We start from the raw sequence: 25,441 nt of genomic DNA on the forward strand, positions 1-25,441 counted from the left end.
CAAGGGCAGGCAGTGAGTGTGTGAGTGTGTTTGTGTTTGTGTGTGTGTGAGTGTTAGTTTGTGTGTTCCCTAAGGGCGAGGGATCAGAGAGTCATTTCAGAGAGAGGGGCTGTCAGTAGATACACCACACACACACACACACACACACACACACAGCGTGTGTCCAACCCCCTCTTTCTAAAATGATCAAAGGCTCTTTCTCTAGGTTGTGTGTACAGCACATGTACGTTGTGTGTTCTGTGTGCACTGACAAATAACACATTTTTATCGTCTCGCATCCTAAACACAGAAGCGGACCAACATTCCAGCACACATGGATGGAGAACACACACACACGCACGCACGCAATCAGCATCTTCCTTTATAGTGTTCATGCACTTCAATTACTGTCAGTCTCCGGACACAAAAAGTGTGTGTGTGTGTTGCCCTCCCTTTCTTCAAACACACTGAATACTCTTTGCCCATGTGAGTCTGTGTGTGTGTGTGTGTTTGACCTCCTTTTAACTCCTTCACCTGAGCAGTCCATGTATTCACTCCACCTCCTGGTGTGTGTGTGTGTGTGTGTGTGTGTTGCTATTTAACCTCCTGAGACTGGAGGTCCATTTAGGTGTTTGTGTTGTGTGTTTGTTTACCTATTGACAGGCCAGGCATGGATGCTCAAACTCTGACTAGGACCCCCCAATGACCTCTGTGTGTGTGTGTGTGTCTGTCTGTGTTGCTTTCTGTGTGTTTGTTTGAGGGTGGATGTGGATGTGGATGTATGTGCACGATTGTTCTGCGAAGTTGCAATTGCAGCCTGCACAATGGTAGACATTATCTATTCATGTTAAATTTTGTTGTGCAACCCTACATCCAAATGCCCACCCCAGGGTGACAGCGTGGTAACAGTCGGGGGCGGCATTATTATTTTATCAGCCTAGGTGTATATTTTATAATCCGGCCATTACTGCAGTGGAAAGTCGTGGGGGAGAACAGTCACAGTTGTAAAATTTGACAGCTCTCTGTTCTACCTCAGTTTACACAAATTATATTCAAGTTATATTCGGGTACAAAGGAGTAATATATAACTATTTTCAGAAAGCAAAAAAAAAATCACACAGTAACTTGTAATATATTTTAAGACAATACTGCTGGCTCAAATGAAGATGATCCTCATGGCTGTTTAATCAACAAAACGTGTGTGTGTGTGTGTGTGTGTGTGTGTGTGTGTGTGTGTGTGTGTTGTGTGTGTGTGTGTGTTGTGTGTGTGTGTGTGTGTTGTGTGTGTGTTCCCTTCGCTCCCCTCTCACCTGAGCAGGGCGGCCTCTTTGGGCACGCGTGACCAGCAGCAGGCGAAGCCCAAGATCTTGAACAGGTCTGTGAAGGCGCTGCCGTCGGCCGGCTTGGTGATGAACACGGCGCGGCCCAGCATGAACACCACAAAGGACACCCCCAGGCACACGGCAGGGATGATGTAGCCCACGGAGAAGCTCAGGTTCTGCTGGATGTAGGCGATGCCCCCCAGCGCCATGATGGTGCCCAGGTTGATGCTCCAGTAGAACCAGTTGAAGAAGCGCCGCGTCGCCTCCGGACCGCGGTCCTTCACCTGGGAATGGAGGTCAAAGGCTTTAGGTGACTGACCGCACTGCTATAGGGATAGTGCCTGCCATTGTGTCCTACTGTTAACCTCCTACTCCTATCTTCTGTTCTCCAGCTGTTTTCTTCCATTTTCCATTATTCTACCTTTTCTAGATGTCTTCAGTGCAAGCAAATAGGCTCCCTTCTTCCAGGGTGAGATCTGTACAAGGGGGTTCAGGCCCTGGGCTCTGTAAAGCGCCCTTGAGACAATTTCATTGATTTGGTGCTTTATAAATACAATTGAACTGAATTGAACTGTACAAGGTGCCCTACTTAAACAGCGAGCTCGTCTGTGCTACTGTCACCACAGACTTTCTCATTGGTGTCCTTCAGGTTGGGAAGACTGCCGAGAAAAAAAGTGGCCCTAAAATGTGAAAACACGGTCTAACTCCCTTTCCGTGCTCTCTGTAAGTGTGGTGGGTTTTGGTGGATCTTGGAGCGTGTGCATCTCATTGGCCTACTTTAGTCTGGAAGTCTGTGGAAATTGCAGACAGTCCTGAACTAAACAGAAGGCCTATTAGAGCTGTGGAATCCGCTCAATTAACAAATCCTTTTAACAAGCTGTGATCATTTGCTGTTCTCATAGACACGATTCTATAGGCAACGCAATCAGAAATATGATGTCACTTTTGGCATATTTGACTATAATTCAAGCATATCAAGATAATTTCTTTGTTTTGCTGATCATTTTTTCCTTCATTAACCGCTATATCTTATTTCAAAATGTAGGTTGAGGGATTTTCCCTTTGTGCTATACCTGCCCCCCTCCAAACCTGAGACAGGCTCTGCTAAGTTCAACTCCCAGCTACAAGGAAGATATTCCTTTGCTACCACCAATATAGGCTTACTCTTGGGGTCTTTTTTTAAGGGTTAAGCTCTGTAAAGTGCTTTGGCACTTTAAGTGTTCATTATTAATGTTCCTAAGGAAATGAATACAGGCCACAAGTCTTCATCATTGCATGCATTCAAATCCTAAACTCCTTATTGTGGTGTGACAGCACGAGAACCACAGGTCATATTCACTTTTGACTTATTAGGGTCAAAGTAGAATGAATGAAGCCCATACATTCACTGAGGCCATGGTAAATGAAGGAATGTAGTGCAAAAGCATTCTCACACACACACACACGGACGGACACGCACACACAAAACAAAATCACATGAGCACTACACAAAAATCTGGAGTAATGAAAGTCGTCCCTCCATTTCCACACTTAGAATCAGATTTAGAAAACAATGATGCCTTTGAAGGATCCCCCCCCACCCCCCCCATCTCTCTCTCTCTCTCTGGTCCCAGTGAGGAGGTGAAGTGAGCAGAGGGAGAGATGGAGGTTCAGCAGGAGGAAGTTTCACTTCTCTCTGCAGTGGCGTGACTGGGAACACTATTTTCCGCCACCTTCCGCTCAGGAGAACAGCTGGTCCCGCGAGAACAGTCATCTATGTCTTACAGTGTTGAGTGCCTGTGTGTTTATCTGTGTGTCACTGTCTCAGGGGAAAAAAAAAAAGGTTTCTTCCCCACCATGAAAAAAAGAAAAAAAACAGATCACACACTCCCATGCAGTGTATCTAGGTCTTAACAGTGTTTTGTGTCTGTTTATCTGTGCGTCACTGTCACAGAAACCCCCATCACGATCACACACACCCAGTGGGGAAAAAAATCCCTCCATGCATACATTAATGAGTGTAAAATGAAACAGCACATTTGTCAGATCGTCAGTGAGCACTTAATGAGGCCTGATGAGTGTGTGATGTGAAACTATTAGCAACGCTATCGGCGCTGTCATCACACACACACACACACAGCCAAGCAGTTGCAGCGTGTCACCACTAACACAGAGGGAGAAGTGAAAGAACACCAGCAAAAAGGGTGTGTGTGTGGGGGTGGGGTGGTGCGGTCATGGTTTTACTATTGGAAATCAATAATAGTAAAGTTAACATCACATGATATCACACTTGAAAATGTTAAGTATTACAAACATTCGAAAACAGATTTGCTGGTACTTTTACATTTGAAAAAAAAAAAACGTAACTGCATATTTCATAGTAGAATATGCCGAATGAATGTGTCGAAAGAACGCGTGGCCACTACCAGGCCAAGCCAATGAATCAGTCAGCCCACCCTAAACCCCGTTCCATGTTTCACTGTTCCATCTTCTCACCATCATTTCTCTTTCTCTATAATTAACCTCTGTTCTCTGTATGTGGTTTTTAGATTGAGCTGATTGATACTATGGTGGCAAAACATCTCTTTAACAACAGGAAGTGTTGGTGATTGACTCTGCAGAGAGTCCAGGGCTGCATCACATGGGCACTGGTATCATGTGACTACTGGATAAAACATGTTGCCTAAATCAGTCAGCACCGACAGGGTTTGGAGTTTGGAGCGAGTTTGAAGCGAGCCTCATTTCACTAACAGCTGCTCAGACATCAAGAACATGAAATTGCAAAGGCTGAAATTGAAATTCATTGGCAACTGACACTATCAGGTAGTTAAATGAACCTGTCGGATTAAACTGTAGTCTTAGAGGTTTGACTGTATAAATTCTAGCACACACACACACACACACACACACACACACACACACACACACACACACACACACACACACACACGACACACACAAGTCTAGTTTCCTGGCCAAGAGCTGCTTACTTTGAGGTAAGGAGCCAGGCGACTGACATGCAAACTGGGCAGCCAACTCTGGAATCAAATTTCAGTGATTATGTTTTGGTCTGCTATGCTATACATGGTCTGTCTGGCTCAATAAACTCATGTCTGAGACTTTAACATGACAAGTTGTTAATGAAAACCACCATAGCCTGACGACAATAATTCATGGTTCCCTGATACTGTGACTTTCTGGCTAAAATTGGCCTAAGGAAAAAGCTAGACAAAAAAGACAAAAGGTTCCCATTTCAATTTCAACCATAATGTCTAAAATCTTTTTCCACAATTTGAACATTGTGCCATGTATCCCCTCCGAATGATTTATGAATGTAATCACCAACAGTGCGATCTCAGGGTGGTCTTACATTTATGATATGATATGTTACGCTTTAACAAGCCTCATCTACAGGCAAGGCTACACTGAATCAAAAATGGAAAAGTGGGGACAATCGAATATTGTGTAACATTCAGTTTTTGGATTAATCTTTTCGCTCTGATGACTGCCAGCAGATAGCTTTCTTGACAAGAAATCCAGGAAGTAAATTATTATCAGTGGGACTGCCTTTATTTTTAACACCAGCTGTGAATTGAATGCTTGAAGTGAAGGCAAGGTCTCAGTGTCTCTAGGGCTTGAAGCCGTCATTCCCCTTATACACAAAGCAAATAGCCTGTCTGTCTGACTGCCACCTGTTCCATCTGGCCTGTTTCATTTCATACCAGTGGCGAAGCCCTTCAGCAGACTTCCCTCGACTTATCTAGCCTAAAAATAGGGAACTGGGGAATTTCTGAACTGCACAAGCACCTCAAAGTGACTCAGCAAGAATGACCAAGCACTGTAAAATGTTTCTGTACGCTTGTGTGTTTGTGTTTGTGTGTGTGTGTGTGTGTGCAGTTCATACACAAACCACACACTACCATGTGACTGGCTGGTAACATGAGCCAGTCTTGACACACACATGTTTTTCTCTACTGTGGCTGGATAACAAAATCCACATGTCAGCAACACCTCCAAACATCACACAATTCTTCCATAATCCTGCTGACATTCTACACTATCTCCAGCTTCCTCTATGTAAGCACAGTGCCATTAAAGAACACTGACGGCTGAGGACTTCTTTGTTAATACTGGACACTGTATCTTTCTAATAAAGTACCTATGCATCTATTTGGTATACTGTGTCTGTTGCAAATGTTTGTGCAGAAGCATTTTTCCTCGGTCTCATAATTTCATCACTTCATGGACAAGTCACATGGGGCTTGACTTGGGAGAGTGTAACTTGAGTTGTCAGTGGGTTAGGCGCTCAGAGTACACCGTCACTGACCCAGTTACACAGAAGAGTGTTGTGCACTTGGAATAAGGAGTCAACACTCTTACCCAAACAACACTGCACGGCCTTACCATAACGAGGCCTTCCCGTAAGACATATTGAATTAGTATTGTGGAGCACCTGAGTAGTAAAATAAAAAGTGATTGACATGTAACAGATTTAACTGGCCTTTTCTGAAAGGTTGTGTTGGACTTCAGGGACCCCACTCCTAAGAGCTCTAGTAGAACACCTGAACAACACTAGGTGATGGACATGTAACATCTTTACCTGGTCTGCTCCGAAGGCTGTCATGTTGGACTTCACTGTCCCCACGCCTAAGGCCACCAGCACCAGACTACTGTAGATGACAGCCCCACAGTACGGTGCCCGTGTGGGACAGGTGACATTGGCAGGAGGGGTAATGTTCGCGCTCATGCACTCTGCCGGTTGGACGGGAAAGGCTATCTGTTCCCCGCACAGGAATGTTCTTTTGTCGCTGCCCACGAAAGGATAAAAGAGCATTCCAAGTAGGTAGAGGATGAGACTGCAAGCGATAGTCCAAAACTTTCCCAGATAAGCATCTGCTAGCCACCCGCCGAACGGCGATACCAGGTAGGTGACTCCCATGAAGACCAAAGGTGCCTGGCTCGCTAGAGTCCCATCCCAGTAGAAAGGCTCGCTGTTGAGGAAGAGCACTAGGTTACAGGTAAGGCCGTAGAAGGCCATCCTTTCCAAGGACTCGGCCACTAGGATGGCGGCACATGCCAGACGTCTCCCCTTGAAGACCGACTCCTGGGGTCGAGAAACTGTCACAGAGCTGTCCAACAATGGAGTGTTCTCATTTACATCACTGGACGCCATGGTCAAACGTTGGTTCACACTTAACTTCTCAAACTGGACTACACCTAAAAGACAAAAAAGACACCATGTATTATATTTGAGCATGAACGTGCAAGTTTATTTTGTGAATAAACAGCGGTAGATCTGTATGATTTCAACATTGCCTGGTTCGGCAAACGAGCTATGCATTGGAACGATACACTAACGTTAGCTGTTAAACTGTGAAAGAATGAGCTAACCAGTTAGCAAGCTAGTAAGCAATCAAAACATCGGTTTAGACCGTTAAGTCAACATACCCTCGACAATAATTGTCTTAATAGCTGAAGCCCTATAACGCTGAATGATACAAGGACATCGTTTACCGTTGACCTGAAATGTTTGTCTTGCAAACAACCCAAACAAGAAAAGTTAAAGTTACTATACCCCCGGTGCTGGCAATCAAGACGCTTCAAGCTGCCATTTCACCAGTTCAGCAAACGTCAGCGAATGATGGGACTGTCACTTCGGTGTACCATCACAAGTTAATCTTGACATGTCTTATGAATGTTGTTTAACGGCTGGAAAATAAAAAAAAGACACTTCGGCACCAATACACTGTTTCCGAAATAAACTACTAGCGAGCTACTGTACAGTCACAGAATCACCGCGTGACTTCAAACTCGTTTGGAGGAATATAAACAGGACTTGCAGCGCCTCTGAGTTTGATCTATATATCAATGTAGTTGCTCGAATGAATGAAACAGAGAGGTATGCTTATCCGTGCAAGATATAGATCTACACACGCAGCTGTATTTACAAGCTGAATAGTCACGCGCCCAAGTTCGACCTTTAAAAATTGGTCATTGGTTCCCACAAAGCGGAACTAACATACGATTGGCTGATCTATAGGCCCATCAAATGTGTTTTCTTCTCTACTTCCTGCATGCTCAGTGTTATCAGATAGTATTCTAAACTGTTTGGTGTCATGCTGTAACGTGACACCAGAGACGTTATGGTGATTTTACCTTGGCGGAGGAAGATACTTCATGACGGTCCACTTCCTTGAACCCAGGTCGCGAAGGGCGGGGCTGGGTCACATCGAGGAAGTCACTGCTTCATTCATGTTTATAGATAGATAGATAGATAGATAGATAGATAGATGGATACTTTATTAATCCCGAGGGAAATTTAGGTCATCCAGTAGCTTATACACTTAACTTAACTTAACTCACAAACATACATACACAAATCACAGTAGAAAACAATACACATAGGGAGAACATGTTCACAGGGAGTGGGGTGTACACAGATACAGGATAGGTCTGGCCCTATATTACAGTGTGCATTGATTGTGTCAGTGTTGATGTCCACGAGGAAAGTAGTGCAAAGAGTACAGAGAGATAGTGTTCATGTGCTTGTGTGGATAGTGCAAAGATAGAGTACTTGTGCTTGTGTGTGTGAGGATAGTGCAAAGTGATATAAATAGTACAGTCTGTGCAATGGGCTAGTATAGCCAGTAAAATGATGGACAGTGGGATGGAATATAATGAGATGAGAAGAGGAGGGGAGACTGAGGTAGACTCATGCAGAGAAGTCCATCTCCCTCACCCTCCCCTTCTGCGTGGCGTTTTAAAGTTTATGGAAAAATCTCAAGATTTAATCAAATATGATAACCTCTTCTCTCTCTGTTTTAAGGTACATACATTTCGGACACTTTGCCATGATGCTCAACCCCTTCTGACTCATTGAGACAAATTTCGACATTCTTGGATTTTTAAGAAAGTTTATTTCAAGTTATTTCTAGCTTTCTGAAGTCTGCTGTCTTGTTGCTATGTACGGGCTTGCTTGACATAACCGTCTGTCTAACAGAACTAGAATCTAGCATAGGATGCTTTGAAAGATTTGCTGTCTATGTATAATATAAGATGTTAAAATCCTCGTGCTATCAGTTGGGGACTTCCCACAGCGGCCAAACCTCTCACTGTCACATGCGAGTACTCATATACCCAGCAACCTAGCCTAAGTAGGCGAGACCAGAAAACGCTGTTGTAGCACTTCTTGTTTTTTTAGTGCTTTTTGTCTTGTTGCAAAAAAAATTAAAAAAATCTTTCGTCCAAACATTTACTTCAATTCAAGCTCAATGTCTTATCAATTCAATTTAATTTTTTATGGCACCAAAACAATACAAATGACTCGAGGCGCTTAACAGAGCCCATGGCCTGTAAGAAGGGGGGGGGGGGGGTCAGAAGAGGAGGGGAAACACTCAAACATGGCAGATTTAATCATAAACGTATCAGGATGAGCATGCTAGCATACATGTGGTAAATGTACACAATACATTCAAACATAATATGGTAATACATTCCCAATTAAGAGGATAAGGTGGACAGAGAGCATTCAAGTATTGTAGAACATCTTAGTGGTTATACAGTGTGCTCGTAAGGTTACTATTACAAGGGTAAGTAGAGTAATGAAACAGAAAACGATGTCGATGGTAGCAGTAATTTACATTGCAGATAAATGCTAGCACAGAGTACGGGTTAGAATAAGTGCACTACAGTGTGGTGGGGGTGGTTGTGGGCTGACGGTTTCTGCAAGTAGATCAGGTGGAGAGACTACAGCATCATACCACAGCAAAGATAGTCTTGACTAGGAGGGAAGAAAAGATACAAAGTGAATGGGTAGAGTTCGCCTACCAATACGTGTATTTGTACTTAATGAATTTAGTGAGGAGGAACGTTTCCACAGCCATCAGCATTTGCGAGCAAAGATCACGCTATAAGAGAGAGAAAATTTGGTTAGTAAACATCAATTTGATAAACAGATAAAGAGGTGAATTTAGGTAAACAATTAATAGTAGGTAATAGCATTATCAGTATTAGCATAATTTGATATAGAAGGAGAGGGGGAGGGAGAGGTTGCCCAGCAAGGTGTATGGGAATTTTGTTTATGTTTAGTTTTGATGAGTTATATTTAGTTATGGTTGGTTGACATGGTCCATGCACATTTTAGTTAGGATAGCAAGACGTGCTGCATGCTGTACCCGGGATCTGTAAAGGCCCTCCTTCACTGTACAAAATGTGCTGTCTGTAGCCAAGTTTGATTTAATATTGGGAATTTTCTATGTGTTTAGTTGTGATGTGTAATGTTTAGTTATGTTGGCTGGCTTGGTGCATGGGGATTTTTAGTTATACAAGCATAGTAAGAGTGGCAGGATACAATAGCAGTGCACAACTGGCTGACGACAGCCATAACACGCGCCACATGCTGCATCCGGGATCTGTAAAAGCCCTCCTTCACAGTACAGCATGCACTGTCTGTAGCCCACTCCTGCTAAACACAACAACATGGCTAAGAAGAAGATATGAAAAATGTTGCGACAGGTGACAGGTTTTTGATGCATTATTCATGACTATGGGATGCACTAAAAAGGAATGTCTTTAGTCTCGATTTGAATATAGAAAGGGTGTCTGCCTCTCGAATGGAAGCAGAAGGATGATTCCACAGGAGGGGGGCTCGATAGCAGAAGGCTCTGCCTCCTCTTGTGCTTTTTGATAATTTGGAATTACAAGGAGACCTGCACTCTGGGAACGAAGTGATCTTGGTGGGCAATAGGGGACAATTAATTCCTTGAGGTAATTTGGAGCCAAGCCGTTTAGGGCTTTGTATGTTAGGAGTACTTTGAAATAATTTCTACTTTTGACAGGGAGCCAGTGCAGGCAGGCAAGTTCTGGTGAGATACGTTCATATTTTTTTGTTCTAGTAAGTGTGAAAGCAGCAGCGTTCAGTATAAATTGGAGGTTCTTTATTGAGTTGTTGCTACATTCGGACAGGAGAGCATTGCAATAGTCGCAACGTAATAAAATCCTTATTCGTTTTTCTGCATCTTGGACGGATAGGACTTTTCTGGGAATTGGCAAATAACCAACACACTATGTCCGACATGCACACGGCCTTGCAAAACTATTACCCCCCCCCCCCCCTGAAAGTCATTACAATTTTCACAATTGCAAAAAACACTTAAACTAATATTCCCACTCAGTGTTTTGATTGCAAACATTCATGCTCTAGTATATTTCCAAAGGTGTTATAAGTTATTTGTCTGATAACATTAAAAATAAATTAATCAAAAACTGAAATGTACTACTTGCATAAGCATTCAAACACACATGCCTTCGAGTTCAAAATTATTCACAAGCGATATAGGTGCCATTTAGTTAGTGTGACCAGACGTCCTCTTTTACCCGGATATGTCCTCTTTTTGAGACATAAAAAAAACTTTGTGGGGGGGGGGCAGTGTCCTCTTTTTCACAAACTCAAATCTGGTCACCCTAATTTAGTTTACCATAACTGATCAGGTACTACCTATAAGCGGTAAAGAGATTTCCTTCTGACAATGAACATCAACTTGTCTAATGGTCATCAGGCAGGTTGTGAAATAAAAGAGGATTTGAAGACTAAAGAGACAAGGTGATTCAAATTCTTAAGTGAGGAACAGACAATATCCATAAAATATGTTTTGATGACCAATTGAGCAGCATTGGTTCCACTGGAAGTGGAATTTGATCTGACCCTTAAGAAAAGACTAAATATCAGCTTGTAATAGAGCTTTGTTTATTTGGATGTCACAATTATTGTCCTGCACTGTGCAAGCCATTGTAGGCTAGTCAAATATCCATGCTACGGTGACTGTGATAGATTAGTTCCTCAATTTCATTAGCCGTTCAGTCCTTGAATCATGTGACCTCATTCGAAAAATCATCGTTTATTAGCCTACCTGCGCCAATTAAACCTTAGAAGAATCGTTCAACATATAAGGTTTCTCTGAGAGGGAGAGAAGTCATCAGAAACATGTTGCACCATGCTTGAGTTAAGTTTGGAGCGGGGCAGTCCCTTAGTAAATTGAGACGTCGCCCCGGTTTCCAGGGGAATTTAATCATAGGCGGACTTACGCTAAAAACAAACATGCGTGTTTGTCAAAACAAGAAACCGCAAGAGCATGCTACGTGGCATGTTTCCACCGCAGAAAATGTGGTCAGTGTAAGACACTAACGTTGCCTATTTGGTGTCGACATGAGATTACTGTTTTTAGCCTGCCTTAGTCCAAAGACTGGGAACTGTACAACTGCCGAAAGAATAAGGTAGGCTACTGTACGCTTGCTGTCTAGTAGGCTATAGTAAAAGCAGCAGGAAGTGAGTGCTGTGAATGATAGATGCATGTTATCCCTGTTTTATCTTCATTACACGTGCCCTATACGTCGTTTATTAAATCGAAGCATATTACATGGGTTGACGACAATTTAAGCTGTTCATAATCCAATAACGCCAAAGCGAGAAATACTTATGGGGATAGCTATTAGCCGGCTTTATAGCCTCTAATAGCTTAATACATGCACACTCACCTAGCTTACACAGTGTGACCTATAATGTGATGGCTATCCAGAGGATTGTACTATGAAGCGAGGATTCTGCCTCATCCACTTGACTTCAGGAGTAACTTTGAGACGACGGGTGTATCTTCACGATTGGTGCTGTTTTACCCGAGGTTATGCTGTCAGGGCAATTTACTGTGCATCTCTGAACTGCTCCGAGCAGGCACTGGTGGAAGAAATATTCAGATCCTTTACTTAAATAAGCGCAACTTTACTAATACAGTTATGTAAAAAATAGGCTTCTCCATTACAAGTCAAAGTCCTGCATGAACAATCCTACTTAATTAAACGTATATAAGGACTATCAGCTAAATGTAGTTAAAGTATGAAAGTAAAAGTGGAAGTACCATATCAGTACCGACTGATATATTAGCCATATATATGGCATCATTAGATAACAATACTGAAGCATCCGTGTGTGAGCATGCTATTGTAGCTGCTGGAGGTGGAGCTATGAACTACTTTATATACAGGGATGCCAGATAAATCTAAGGGGTCGTGAGATGATTAATGGGAGAATAATAAAGAATAAGAATAATACAAACATATTACTAATATTGGATACATTGAATTTTTTTTTTTTTAGATGATACCATGTGAGAAGTTTAGAGGGGAAAAGCACTATTTGGTGAGGCTGTTAACAACTGTAATCAAATGTGACACATTGCTTTTTGTGAGAGGTCAGAAGCCAAAAAGGTTGGAAACCACTGGTTTAATCTTTAACAATGTGTTGTTTTTTTAAAAGGCTTGTTATATTACTCAAATCAAAAGTAGCTAGTAATTAAAGCCGTCAAATAAATGTAGTGGAGTAGAAAGTACAATGTTTCTTGCTGAAATGTTGTGGAGTGGAAATATGAGGAGCATAAAATGGAATTACTCAAAATCTCAAAATTGTACGCAGGTGCAGTACTTGAGTAAATGTACTTAGTTACTTTCCACCTCTGCAAGCAGGTTATCTTCATGCTTAACTCGGTGTTACCTTACTGGTACTGCCCCTTCGTTAACAAATAGACATAGCTGTACTGATTGTGAGAGGCTCACTCTGCAAGGCAATGGTGTAAAGACTCTCATCTGAGGGAATTTAGTATTGTAACATGCAGGGTGTTAGTGAAGCTTCCACATGTTCTAGGTAAGAGACTGTAAGTGACTCCCATCATGCTGTGCGGTTAAGAGAGAGCCAGTGTTCCATTTGGGTAAATGTTCCATTTTAGAATGTTGCTTGTGCCTCCCATTTGTGTCCAGTATTAATAATAAATAATAATAATGGATTTTATTTGTATAGCACACTTTAAAATACAAAGAAATCTCATTATTAACGTGTATAACAATGATCAATTTGTCTATGTGTTAGCTCCCCTGTGTTAGTTTGCATACATCTGTCACTGTTTTTGTTATTTAAAAGCTAGACCTGCTTCTCGTTTCTCTCAGTGTGTATTAGTGTTTCCTGCCTGTATGCTTTTCAAAATAAAAGGCTTGTAGCCAAACGACACAAGCCTCGCAGTTGGTCTTCTTCGAAGAATCCGCCGACGCTACAGTATCTTTGTCAGAGCTGCTTGGGCCAGATGTCTCCAGTGCCATTTGCTGGAGTAATGCACTCACTGTAGAATGTGTAGCGTACCTTGAAATGCTGAAATGATTGTTAGAATTAAATTACCCTTAACACAATAGCATTCATACAGGTACCTAGCCTGGATACCAGACCGAACTTAGCCCTGCCCACAATTTTTTTGGTTGGGAAGTTCGGTCTGGCATTACTCCATTGAGGAGAAATTATCTGCGGACAGACATTGCCGTACCAATCAAATTGTCAAGGCGGGCTTTATACGATGATGGACAGATGATCAACAGTAACATAACCAACCACGTCATAAAAAGGCGCTTGGTTTGAATTCGTTTACAACAAACATGGCTGCCGCTGGAGAGCTGAAATGTATAGATTCGAGTCCATTTAGACATTGACAGTGCATTCATTTTGAAAGAGGAACAAAGAAACGCGATCAAGGCATTTGTCAATCGAAAAGATGTTTTTGCCTTCCTTCCTACGGGATCCGGTAAAAGTTTAATTTATCAGCTGGCCCTGGTCACATACTACATTGTTCTGATTGGTTGAGCGAAGAGGCACTTTTTCTCCTGGTTCGGTTGAAACACGCCCCATAATCACAGCCCAATGGAGCGATATCAGACTCATATTCTGACTAGAATTATGAGTATGACATCGTCAGGCTAATAGGTACCCCTACAGCCTAGGGAATAGATATTAATTAATTAACGGTGAGGAATGGGTCAATTTCAAAACTATAGCCCATGTGTACACTATATAATTAGCCTGCATTATCCTAATTTTTTTCAGATACTAGATGAAGACAATAGACTATTGTAAATGTCTTGTCATATCAATATTATATATGGACAAGATGTAGGACAAAATAGGCAAGAGAACATAGCCTAACCTACAACAGGAAAACTGCCCTGGCCTTTTTGGGCGCCATGGTGTTAAGATTTGTTTGAACTCCATAGCCATGAATTATCATTCAAAAAGTGGTGCATGAGCCTTTGGTCAATTGAAGTTGAATTGGAGTAGGTTAACCTCCCTCAGTAGTATAGCTCTCAGTATTAGCACAGCAGTCACGGCAAATGTGTGTTCCAGGAGTCACATCGAAGCAGCGGGACACACGTGCATTCTCCACAACTCTGCGGACATCAAAGACCGATCAGATGTGACCGACCTAGCGATGCAGGACCCCCAGTTCGAAGCGGCCCTTGCCATTCATCTTTACAAAGGAGGCCGATTTCTTCTTGGTGAATACTCACAACACACACACACACACACACACACACACACACACACACACACACACATTTGTATAAGGTATTTATTATTGCAATACATTTCAATTTAGACAAAGACAAAATACTGTTTTGTACATATTGTCATTGCTTTTTTTTGCACATCATCTTTTATTGGGGGGAAAGACATCTTTAAATCATCCACACCATGACCGGCCTTTTTGAATATGGTGCTTTCTGTACTGTTTGTGATATCCCCTATTTGTGGATTTGCAGAACTCCAACAGCTTGGCTACATCACTTTCCAACTTTTCATCTTTTTCACTCTGATCACTGGAGAGAGATAAGGAAGCAGATAAGGTAGATAAGCTAGATAAGAAAGCTTTGTTTAACAGGCCTTATATGTGACAATCAACTCATAAACATGAGTTTGAGGTGTGCAATCATTCATTTTTCCACTAAAGCTGCATTGGAACTTGGATGTCATACCATTTTAACTATAAATAGATATCTGTTTTCACTATTGGAGAAGAGTTATTGACTGCTGGATCCTAGACTTTGACAAAGCCATTTCCAGGCACATTTAAACTTCTCTACCAAACTGGCCATTGGTAACTTTAAAATTCCCTTTCCATACAATGCTACAGTACTTAGTCAATGTGGCACACCAACTTATTTCCTAGCTGCCTTATTCATGATTCTCTCAAATGTCTCCACCACTGAAATAGCAACTTCTGAGTTCACTTCAAAGGCCACTTGCATGGCAAAAGTCAAAACTGCAAGCACCACAATTTCAATTTACCAGGCAATAATGTATTATAAGTGATATTGATAGCCTTAACAATGAATTCTCTGAGCTCTTCAATCTGCTCTTGGTCATTCAATGTGGAAGTGCACCACCTGCCTAAACTCTTCACCAGTTTATCTACTGTACAGGGACCACCTCACCATCACTACAAATACTCTCTGCTAGGTTTCACTTTCATCCTTGCCCATGTCAGACTGTCATTCAACTTGGCTGACAGCCAACGGGTACATGGAGCAGTTGTAAGTGTTGTCATGTCGTCCTTGTAAACTCGGATAGGAGCTAACCGGGTGCCGTCCTGCACCTCCAACAATAACCCATTTAGATGCAATTATAATGACCTCAATTTCCATGGTGAAAGCCAACAGTGAAATGGTGCATCTAACCATGATACCAATCTCCAGATGCTGCCAGGATGTGGTGTAGTTACATGTGTTGAAGCACAACTGAATATCCACAACATATGCTTTTACTAACACTGAAATCTTCTCAAGGACCTGAAAGTAACTCAATGCCTTTCACAACAGAGAACACATGTTTTGACTCAGGATGCCACCAGATATTCACGAGATTTCTCATATTGCGGATATGGACCGATTATGCTCTGTATCTGCGGCGTGTCATTGATTGTATCCAGTTAAAATATCTCTGTATACATACTTATTTCACCCAGTGATTGGGGAGATGACCCAAGTGGTCCTCCCACTTTGCACTTACATTGGAACAGCGTCAATACAACAAGATAATTGTTTGTTGTGTGGGTGTGCCTAAAAAGATTGGCTGGGATTACGTGAATACATCTTGCAAAAAATTGCACAATGTTTGAACAAATGCACACTAACTTTAAAACTGGATATATTCATGTAAAGTTACAAACTTGATTTTTTGTATTGTTAATATCACAGATATAGTTATGATACATTTACTGCCAATACAAAATCTATTCAAATTTGTCTTTTTTCAGTGTTCCCCTTCTCCCTTCAGTTATTTTTAAACAAAAAGTATATATCTTTGTCCCTCCCATTCTGTGAATTGAAAATGTGGATGACTGCTTTCCATTCCAAGTGTAAACATCCTGTTTCATGCTTCAAGGATTTCCTCTGTCAGCTGGATTTCAAACTTGACAAGTTTAGAGAGAGGGGAGAAAAAGTGTAAAAGTATCGGAGTGCAGGATTTCTCTTTTCATTTTCTTCCCTCCAAAACTAACTTTATTTTTTTTCTCCGCGGACACAGACATCCATGTCCCCGTCGGCATTGTCTTTGGGGGGACAGATGTCAATGAAGATGTGAAAGATGAGAGCAAGCGGGCGGTGATGGAGCGTGTGCTGAAAAAAGCCAGGTGAAGTCAACTGTCTTTCACACAACAGGCAACGGCAATGGGAATGACTGGGAAAGCCTCTTGAAATCTTGAGAATACCTTGAGATGTTTTTCTACCTCTACAGAAAATTGTGTGACAACTGAGTTGTTCTTTTAATATACTCAAACACACACAAACTCATCCCCAGTTAAACGTGCCTAAAACAAATACCCTAAAGCAATATGTTGTACATACACACACACACACACACACACACTCCATTCTGACTTCACGAGGCTTATCGATACCTGGTTAGGTAGGATCTTCATCACAGCTGATGGAGGTTTCTGGCTGAGGCTGGAAGTGTATCCATGGAGCTTACTGGCTGAGGGTGGATTCCCACCGAAGTGAACACACACACAAGCACTTTCTGGGTATCTGGGTTACTTTAAAAAGAGGTAATTGCCTCCGAGGAGCGCCAACGCAATCTCGGGCCCCCAGCACTTCAAACACGGCAGCCCGAGTGGCCCCCTGCTGTGGAAGCCTCCACGGAGACGCTCTTGATCATTCCACTCAGCGCCCCCCCTCACACACACACACACACACACACACACACACACACTCCACAAACCAGTTGTTGGCCCTGTGCACTCTCAGAATCACACTTCTTTTTACTTGAACTTTTTTTTAATTTCAGAGAAGAAAGAGCAGAGCTTAAGACAGACACATGCCCCTGACGTCTTTCTTTCTTCTTACTTTCTTCTTTTTTTTATTATAAGCCTCATCACCTCTCTGTCTCTTTTTACGTTTCGAGGTGTCGGTGTGTGTGAGGAGCCTTCTCTCCCTTGTACCACCCCCTTCTTATTTGCCGCATATTGAGGGAGGTTGTGTAGGCATGGCAAAGGCAAAGCTTTGAGATACATACTTAATTATTTTGGGAAGGAGGCTAGGGGGGAAGAGGGGTAGGGTGTAAAAGCTTTTAAGGTAGTGGGGTGTAGAATCCACCTCTTGAAGCATGTTTCTATGGTCAACTGGCAACCAGTTGATTAGTTCAAAGCCAATAGTTGCATACTGTTACTTCACATTTTCTTTTTTTTTCATTATGCCTCTTAGTCCACCATCTTTGATTTATTTAGTTTTATTTGATTTCTTTTCTTCATTTACTCACCACATCAACCCAACATATCTGTTCAGGAATCAGTTTCTCTTATTGATTTTTTTTTTTTTGTAAAAGTAAAGTAGAAGAGGAGGAGGAGGAGGAGGAGGGAGATCTTCTCAGCGCTCGTGACATTTCCAGGTGATGCAGATGTACTCTTCTTCTAAGTGCTTCCTTTTAACTCCGCAGGTTCGCCGTGGCCTTCACACCCCAGATGAAGGAGAACGCGGAGAGCTTCTTGGTGAGGATTTACACAGAACCCCCTCATTCATACATAACATGTGATCAAAGGAAGCACAGGTGTGAGATGAATGAAGCAGTTCATGTACAGTCCTGACACAGATGCTCTCTTTATGACTGCAGTGCAGTTTCAAATGTGAGGCTGTCATCTTAGGGATCAGTGCTTCCCCTAGAGTCGGTTCCCTGTATGACATGAAAATCAGTGCTCTGAAAACTGGTGTGTTTTTGACCCTTTACTACCTTCTCTTAAGAAGTCCTCACATCAACCTTTTCAACAAAAAGGAATGAATAGATGAAAAATATTGTTTGGAATATGAAACATTTTTCCCCTCAGCGGCACAGATCAAACAGGATTAATCATTTTAAGGACAGTGGAAGTAGTCCTCTCCTAACCACCACTAAAAAAACATCCCCCAATTCATTACAATCAGAGTGCACATCTGTTGCAGTGACATTACTGTATTGAATTGACTAGCTGTGTGGTGCTGGCCTTGGGCAGGCCTCGGTAGTTTTCCACGCATATAGCGTCTCCTGACTGCCACCTGGCTCAGGATGGAGGCATAACTTACCCTGATCTTATCTCCCCGCATCATAAAGCTGGGCAGATTTACTCCCGTTGTGCGATCAGCACAAGCTGTGGTCTTTTTTTCTGCCCGCTGTGCCTCCTGCTCTCTCTGCGTGGCCATAAAAAAAGGGTTTAGTGTTTGTGAAATGCGGTATGATTCTCTGTTCAGGTGAACGTCATGCCGGGCCGGTGTGTCCACTAGCATGTAATTCCCTATTACAGATAAGGCAATGGGAGAAGGTATCGCAGAATGAAATTAATGGAGCATTATTAGAGAGATGAAGGGGGGGGGGGGGGGGGTGTCGTCATAACTATAAATAAAAAAGGCGCCGAAGCCTCGACATCTGCTGCTACACCATAAAGACGCTGCATTAAAGAAATGTGATATTGCCACATTTTCTTCTCAGATTAGAATTCCACCCCCCCACCTTCTCACCTGCACTAAGGTGTTGGCATCAGATGGAGGAGAACGACTCTATCTCTGTCTCTGTGTCTCTGAGCTGGCGGTCTGCTTAGCGCCGTGAGAGAGGGAGAGAGAGTGGGAACGAGAGACGTGGGAAGAAGCGGTTGCACAAAGCCGTGCAGAGGAAAGAAAAAAAACGGTCACATAGAGAAAGAAAAAAGTGGTGGCGTGGCTGATAACATCAAGCCAATTTTCTTTTTATGTTCTGCTTGGCACGACTCCCATCAGATCCTGCAGACGTTTACATATTGCCATTATATTGCCTTTGTTATTGTATCTCTTATTCCACACTTTCTTTTTTTTTAATTTCTTTGTTCTCTGCCAGTATTGACTTCATGAGATTAGGCTTCCAATAAAGGTTCCTCTGCAATACATATGTTATTCAAGTCTCCCTCCACCCCCCCACTTTTCTTATTCTTTTAAGCGGGAGACAAGCCTAGTCAAGAATGTTTAAAATGACTGGTATTTCTTTTCCACAGTAATGAAAGTCTTGTATGCGCACTTGTCATTTGTACAGCGATAACCCTTTCTGATCCTGTTCCAACCCCTGCTCAGTGAAACACTGCGGGGCACGTAGGCTCGTGTAGGTCTTGAGATCATTAACTGCCAACTGTTCTTTCTCTTTGTCTTTATCCTCTCGCTGTTCTCATGCTGTTTCTTTCTTCTCCCTCCCTTTTGCTCTCCTCTTCTCTCTATCACTCTCTATTTTTCTCTCCTCTCTCGTGTTTTTGACCCCCCCATCCTCTCTCTCTGTTCATTCTCTCTCTCTCTCTCTCCCTCTCTCTCTCTGTCGCTCATTACAGCTCTCCGAGAGCAGTAAAATCCGTGTCCAGCCACAAGGTGAGAATTCAGTTTTCAGTTTTACCATCTGCCTCTGAGCCTCCAGCACTCAAGCTATGGAGGAAATGTTCCTCTCTCTATCCTTCCATTGCTCTTCTCACTCTCTCTCTACCTCTCTGTTTTTCTCTCTCTTTCTATCCCTGTCTCTCCTTCTCTCTATCTCTCTCTCTGTGTCTCTCTTTTCTCTCCTCTCCTCTCTCTCCCCGGCACTTGTCGATGATGGGGAGCATATTACCGTCAAACCAGGGCCATCTGCTCTCTTGACATCACACAGTCCACTGCCAGATTATCCAGACTGTGCCAGCAATGCAGAGGCAAGGTGCCTGAGTGACGGATAGGAAGAAAGAGTGTGTGTGTGTGTGTGTGTGTGTGTGTGTGTGTGTGTGTGTGTGTGTGTGTGTGTGTGTGTGTGTGTGTGTGTGTGTGTGTGTGTGTGTGTGTGTGTGTGTGTGTGTGTGTGTGAGAGAGAGAGACAGAGTGTTTGTGTGTGTGTGTGTGTGTGAGAGTTTGTGCCTGTGTGTGTGTGAGAGAGAGAGAATGAGAGACTCCTTTTAAGAGCTTGAGTGTCAAGTGCCATTGTCTGTCTCTAGTATCCCAGTAAGTGAGACAGAGACGACAGAGACAGACAGATAGAGACGGAGACGGAGAGAGCGGTGACAGGGTGCACCTCCACCTTCAACTTCACCGAACTGTAGAATTTGGGAGCGGCCAATCAGTGCTCACTCAACAGCTGACAATCATCCGAGGCACGGTTACCTTTTAAGCTAAACAACGGGAAGACACAACGCTAAAACTAAAGGCCAAGAATTGTCAGGAAGTACACTGTTCCATTAGCATTTTTGAGCTATTTACTTATGTGTAATTTAAAAAGTGAAGTGCTTTGAGTGCTCTTTTGTTTGAAGTGCTGTGAGTGCGTGCGTGTTGTTTTTGTGTTGTCCTGCACAGTTTTACAACAGTACCACTTTGGTCAGCGATTGGTCTAAATTGTGATTGTGAAAGCATCAATGCGGAACAAAGGACGACAATCACATGTCCATTATGCTTCTCATCCCAGAGGACAAGTAGCTACTTTTAATGGCCTTGTCTGTAAGTCTTAAATCAGCTGTCCCTTTACTGAATCCAAAGGTCCACTTTAAAGAGGGTTTAATTACTCTGAATGGTGTTAGGATGGCCCTGGGTCAGCAGTGTGTGATGGGCCACCCCATGATGAAGGTTAATTGCAGGTCATTACAGAGGAAGTGAGATGAAGAGGAGATGAAGATGATGGAAGGAGGGAAGGGGAGAGAGCGAGAGAGAGGGAAAGGGAAAGGGAGAGGAGAGAGAGAGAGGGAGAGGAAGAGAGATAGAGGGATGCAAAGATGCAAAGCACATCGCCATGGCAGCGGTGCTCTGGGGTGTGCTCGGTGGAAGACGGATGGTGTTGGGCGTGACCTTTCCAGGAAGTCGGGGGTGCGGGCGAATGCTAATTGTTTTGCTGCCTGTGACCCTGGCAGGTGCTGTTAGACAGGAGCTAAGAAGGGCTCACTTTGGCTCACTCGGCATATAGGCACTCAACAGGTGTAACCGTGATCACCACCTCAGGAGAGCACATGCCCTTGTCTAATGCAGTCTCTCTCTCTTGCACCTTCTGTGTCTCCCTCTCGCTGTTTGTTTTGCTTTATTAGCACGACCTGCTATATACAGCACAAATACAATCAGTGCTATGCCTCTCACTCTCTCTCTGTTGCTGGCTCTTTGTCCCATCTCTTATTTACCTGTTCTGTCTTTGTTTTTCCCCCTTTCTCTCTCTTTCTCTCACTCTCTCTCTCTCTCTGTTACAGGAATTGAGACCCGGGCTGCCTCAGACTTCAGCTGGAGGGGGTTCTTACGCAGCTCAGGTACAGTCGCAGGCCTGCTGTGTTTCATGCCAGAGCCGTCACACAGCCCTCATTACCCCTCCTCTTGCTACAGATACACCACTCACTTATTATGTTCTGTGTATGTGTGTGTGTGTGAGAGAGAGTACAGATACGCCACTCACTTATTATGCTCTGTGTGTGTGTGTGTGTGTGTGTGTGTGTGTGTGTGAGAGTGAGAGTGAGAGAGAGAAAGCAAAGTAAAGAGAGTACAGATACGCCACTCACTTATTATGTTCTGTGTATGTGTGTGTGTGTGTGTGAGGGAGCGAGAGAGAGAGAGAGAAAGCAAGGTAGAGAGAGTACAGATACGCCACTCACTTATTATGCTCTGTGTGTGTGTGTGTATGAGAGAGAGAGAGAGAAAGAGAAAGAAAGGTAGAGGGAAAAAAGTGTGTGTGTGTGTCTGTGTGTAAGGGTGTCTATATTTGAGTGCATCTGGTGATGAATGCTTTGGTACAGTCCTCCCTAAAGGGCAGTAAGGCATGGCATTAATCTGCCAGTGAGAACCTGTCTGCCTGGCACCTCCCCCCCTTCTCTCTCTCTATCTCTCTTTCTTTCTTCCTCTCTCTCCGCTTGTTAGTCTGTATTCACCTCTTATACTCCTCCCATTCTCTCACCTCTCGTTCCCTCTCGTCCACTTCATCATCCTCCACTCACTGAGCTCTGCCTCTTCTCTCATTGGGATTCCTTCACCACTCCTGTTGAGCAGCTTGTAGAAGAAGACAGTGCTCACCAGGCCAAGGTCACGGGTTCAGTTCACATGGATGATCGCTGTATCATAAGTGACTTTGGAAAAAAGCGAAATGGATGGACTCCTCCATGTTATCCCCTTTTCTTTCTATTCAAATGCACTGGTTAATGATTTTCACCGCATGTTCCAAATTTCTCTCTTTCTCTCTCTCTCTCTCTCTCTGTCTGCCCCCCGCCCCCACCCCCCCGCCCTTCTGTCTCTATCCCTCATTCTGTGGCCAGACCGGTCATTGATTGCCTCACCCGCTGTCTCCTCTGCTCGCTAAATGAAAGGCATCATTTCACTCCGCTGCCCCGCGGCCTTCACACTCTGGATTGAGCGCGACGAGGCCATATCCGCCAACAGGAGGGGGGGGGTGGGGTTTAGGTGAATGTGTGTGTTGTGTGTGTGTGAAGAAGTGAGAGCGAGAGGGAGGGTAGTGAGCTTTGATGAATGACCTGCCCACACACCTCCATGCATCATCATCCTGCTCTCCAGTCCCCACCCCCCCACCCTCCACACCCTCCCCTGGCGCCCCCGCCCACCCACCTTCTGTTCCAGAACCACCCTACCACCACACCAATGGCCTGCAGACGCACAGACATAAAAAATACATGCAGCTCTGTGTGGGTGTGTGTGTGGGGGGGGGAGGGTCAGAGGCCTGTGTGGCTCACACACACACACACCTCGGCCGTGTACTGGCCTCGGGGGCTGCACCAGTCCCACGCTGCCTGCCAGGAGCCGGGGCTGCTTGTGCTCGCCGGGCGCCCGTGGCTGCTGTTTAGGGAAACGAAGGCTCCGCGGACGTGCTCGACATTACGATAGCGTGCCGCTTGGCAGCGGGGGTCACTGCCTCTTATCACGGAATCGTTTTTACGCTCTGTTCGCTCGCCCGCCCGCCCACCAGCCCCTTCTGACTGCACTCTGATGTTGCTTCCTACTTTCAAACATACGCAGCCAAGTGTGTGCCGTGTCTTCATTCTCTCTCTTTCTTTCTCTCTCTCTCTCTCACTCTCAGCCCTCTCTCTCCATCCCTCCATCCCCTTCTCAACCGTCTCTATCTCGTTTCATGCCTCTGTGCTCCGCTTGTGTTGCTGATGATCTGTAATATTTCGCTCAAGCCAAATCTCTCTCTCTCTTTCTTTCTCTCTCTCTCTCCCCTCCTCCTCCTCCTCCTCCTCTTTGAGTATACAAGTAGTAATTACGGCTCTGCTTTCAACTGCTTTCAACTGTCATCATTCCTTTTTGTCAGTGTGAGAAATCCACCAGGCAGGGTGGCTTTGTCGTAAGTGTCGGGATTATACTCTTTCGTGGAACTTGCTGATTGACATGTGTGACCTGCTCACCGCATTACCTGTTTCCTGGACACTGAGTCACCCTGTCCTCATATCCAAGTTGTGTGGTTTGGTGTTCAGAAACTTGATTAAAACCAGTGTAATTGCAATGCTCTTGATTAGCTAAATGAAACATGCTCCGCTAAGGAAGAGTGTCACTTACGAGTCCAGTCAGGTATACAGAGCAGGAGAAGATGGAGAACACAGCACAGTACAACACAATACAACACGACGCAGCGCAACACAACGCACAGCACAGCACAGCACAGCACAGCACAGCACTGCACAGCAGGACCAGAACCACTACTGTGGATGAATCACATTCACTCAGGCATAGTTTGCAATACCAAAAGGGAATTTCATCTGTCTGCTGTCTTGGGTCCTGCCAGCCCAGGCCGAGGCGTTGGACAAAGATTGAGTTGGACAGCTCTGTTTGTGGCCTGTCTCTTGCCATATGAGCATGAAAGACAGCAGCATCAGGAAATCTGTCACAAGCGCTGGCCCGGTCTCGGACTCTCATTATGGGAATGTGCACAGATGCGTGTGGGGGCAGTTTGTCATCGGCCAAGCTGATTAGGGTCATCTGCAGTCATGCACTGTCGGAAAGCTGAAGCATATTCTCTTTTGTCGCAGTGTGACCATTTGTTTCCCTTCCCGCGAAGAATATAAACAGACAAGTGCGGTTGAGAAAAAGTCAAAAGCAGCATATGTTGCCTTTGCGTCCCCTGAATGAGCTTGCCATCTTCCCGTCTGATTTCGACCTTCTGTGCTCACGAGAGCCAGAGCGGGTAGTGTGTGCCATTTCAAAACTGGTGACCAAGGAACTAGAACATGTTCCAAATGCTCATTAGTGAGGCATTAGTGAGGCAAAATGGCCTGTTTAGGGAACATGCTGATGATTCATGCTGGTGTGAGTCAGTCCGAGTCAGTGATGCGTTGAAGAAGGCAGGATGTCAGTGGAAAGTAAGGGGGGTTTTCATCTACCTAGATGGTTCCCAAACAATGAGATGAGTAAGGCAGACTAGACTGTAACTAGAGCAGTCACAAAATGTCTACTTCTTGGCTTTTATCTTGGTGTACTCCTGTGTACACAGAGGGCTTTTGGGATGTGCAACACACGGCACACAAGCCCTCTGAACTCCACTTTCACTGAGCCGTCACCCTCTCCTCTCCAGGTCTCTTTTCTCCCTCTTCCTCTTTCTATTCCTCCCTTCTAATCTAACCTCTCTCTCTCTCTCCCTCTCCCTCTCTCCCTCTCCCTCTCCCTCTCTCTCTCTCTCTCTCTCTCTCTCTCTCTCTCCCTCTCTCTCTCTCTCTCCCTCCCTTGATCTCTGACATGTATGTGTGCACACACTCACATATCTGTACAGACAGTTGTGTGCGTGAGAGGATTTATGCGTGTATGAGTGTGTGTGTGTGTGTGTGTGTGTGTGTGTGTGTGTGTGTGTACTTTTGAGCGGCGGCATGATGAAAGATCACTGG

At 44.0% G+C, this 25,441-nt stretch overlaps 2 protein-coding genes across 3 annotated transcripts in view; one reads left to right on the forward strand and one right to left on the reverse strand.

Annotated features, from left to right (window-relative positions):
- slc15a4 (solute carrier family 15 member 4) overlaps nucleotides 1-7,222 on the reverse strand; it is a 61,224-nt gene extending 54,002 nt beyond the window's left edge. Inside the window, exons 1-3 of one of the 2 annotated variants that reach the window (XM_031570818.2) lie at nucleotides 6,856-7,222; nucleotides 5,881-6,497; nucleotides 1,290-1,585 (exon numbers count right to left, since the gene is read on the reverse strand). In XM_031570818.2, coding sequence (XP_031426678.1) covers nucleotides 1,290-1,585; nucleotides 5,881-6,453 — 869 coding nt within the window. In that variant the 5' untranslated portion in view covers nucleotides 6,454-6,497; nucleotides 6,856-7,222. The remainder of the gene's footprint in view (nucleotides 1-1,289; nucleotides 1,586-5,880; nucleotides 6,498-6,855) is intronic. The other variant, XM_031570817.2, reaches the window with a different exon arrangement.
- Nucleotides 7,223-11,220: 3,998 nt separating this feature from the next.
- Nucleotides 11,221-25,441, forward strand: part of glt1d1 (glycosyltransferase 1 domain containing 1) — a 39,253-nt gene continuing 25,032 nt past the window's right edge. The window contains exons 1-6 of the mRNA XM_012832841.3: nucleotides 11,221-11,552; nucleotides 14,491-14,642; nucleotides 16,669-16,774; nucleotides 18,079-18,130; nucleotides 19,961-19,997; nucleotides 21,818-21,874. Of these exons, the coding sequence (XP_012688295.2) occupies nucleotides 11,485-11,552; nucleotides 14,491-14,642; nucleotides 16,669-16,774; nucleotides 18,079-18,130; nucleotides 19,961-19,997; nucleotides 21,818-21,874 (472 nt within the window). The 5' untranslated portion in view covers nucleotides 11,221-11,484. The remainder of the gene's footprint in view (nucleotides 11,553-14,490; nucleotides 14,643-16,668; nucleotides 16,775-18,078; nucleotides 18,131-19,960; nucleotides 19,998-21,817; nucleotides 21,875-25,441) is intronic.

The sequence above is a fragment of the Clupea harengus genome, chromosome 7 (assembly GCF_900700415.2).
Source record: "Clupea harengus chromosome 7, Ch_v2.0.2, whole genome shotgun sequence".
NCBI classification, from domain to species: Eukaryota; Metazoa; Chordata; class Actinopteri; order Clupeiformes; family Clupeidae; genus Clupea; species Clupea harengus.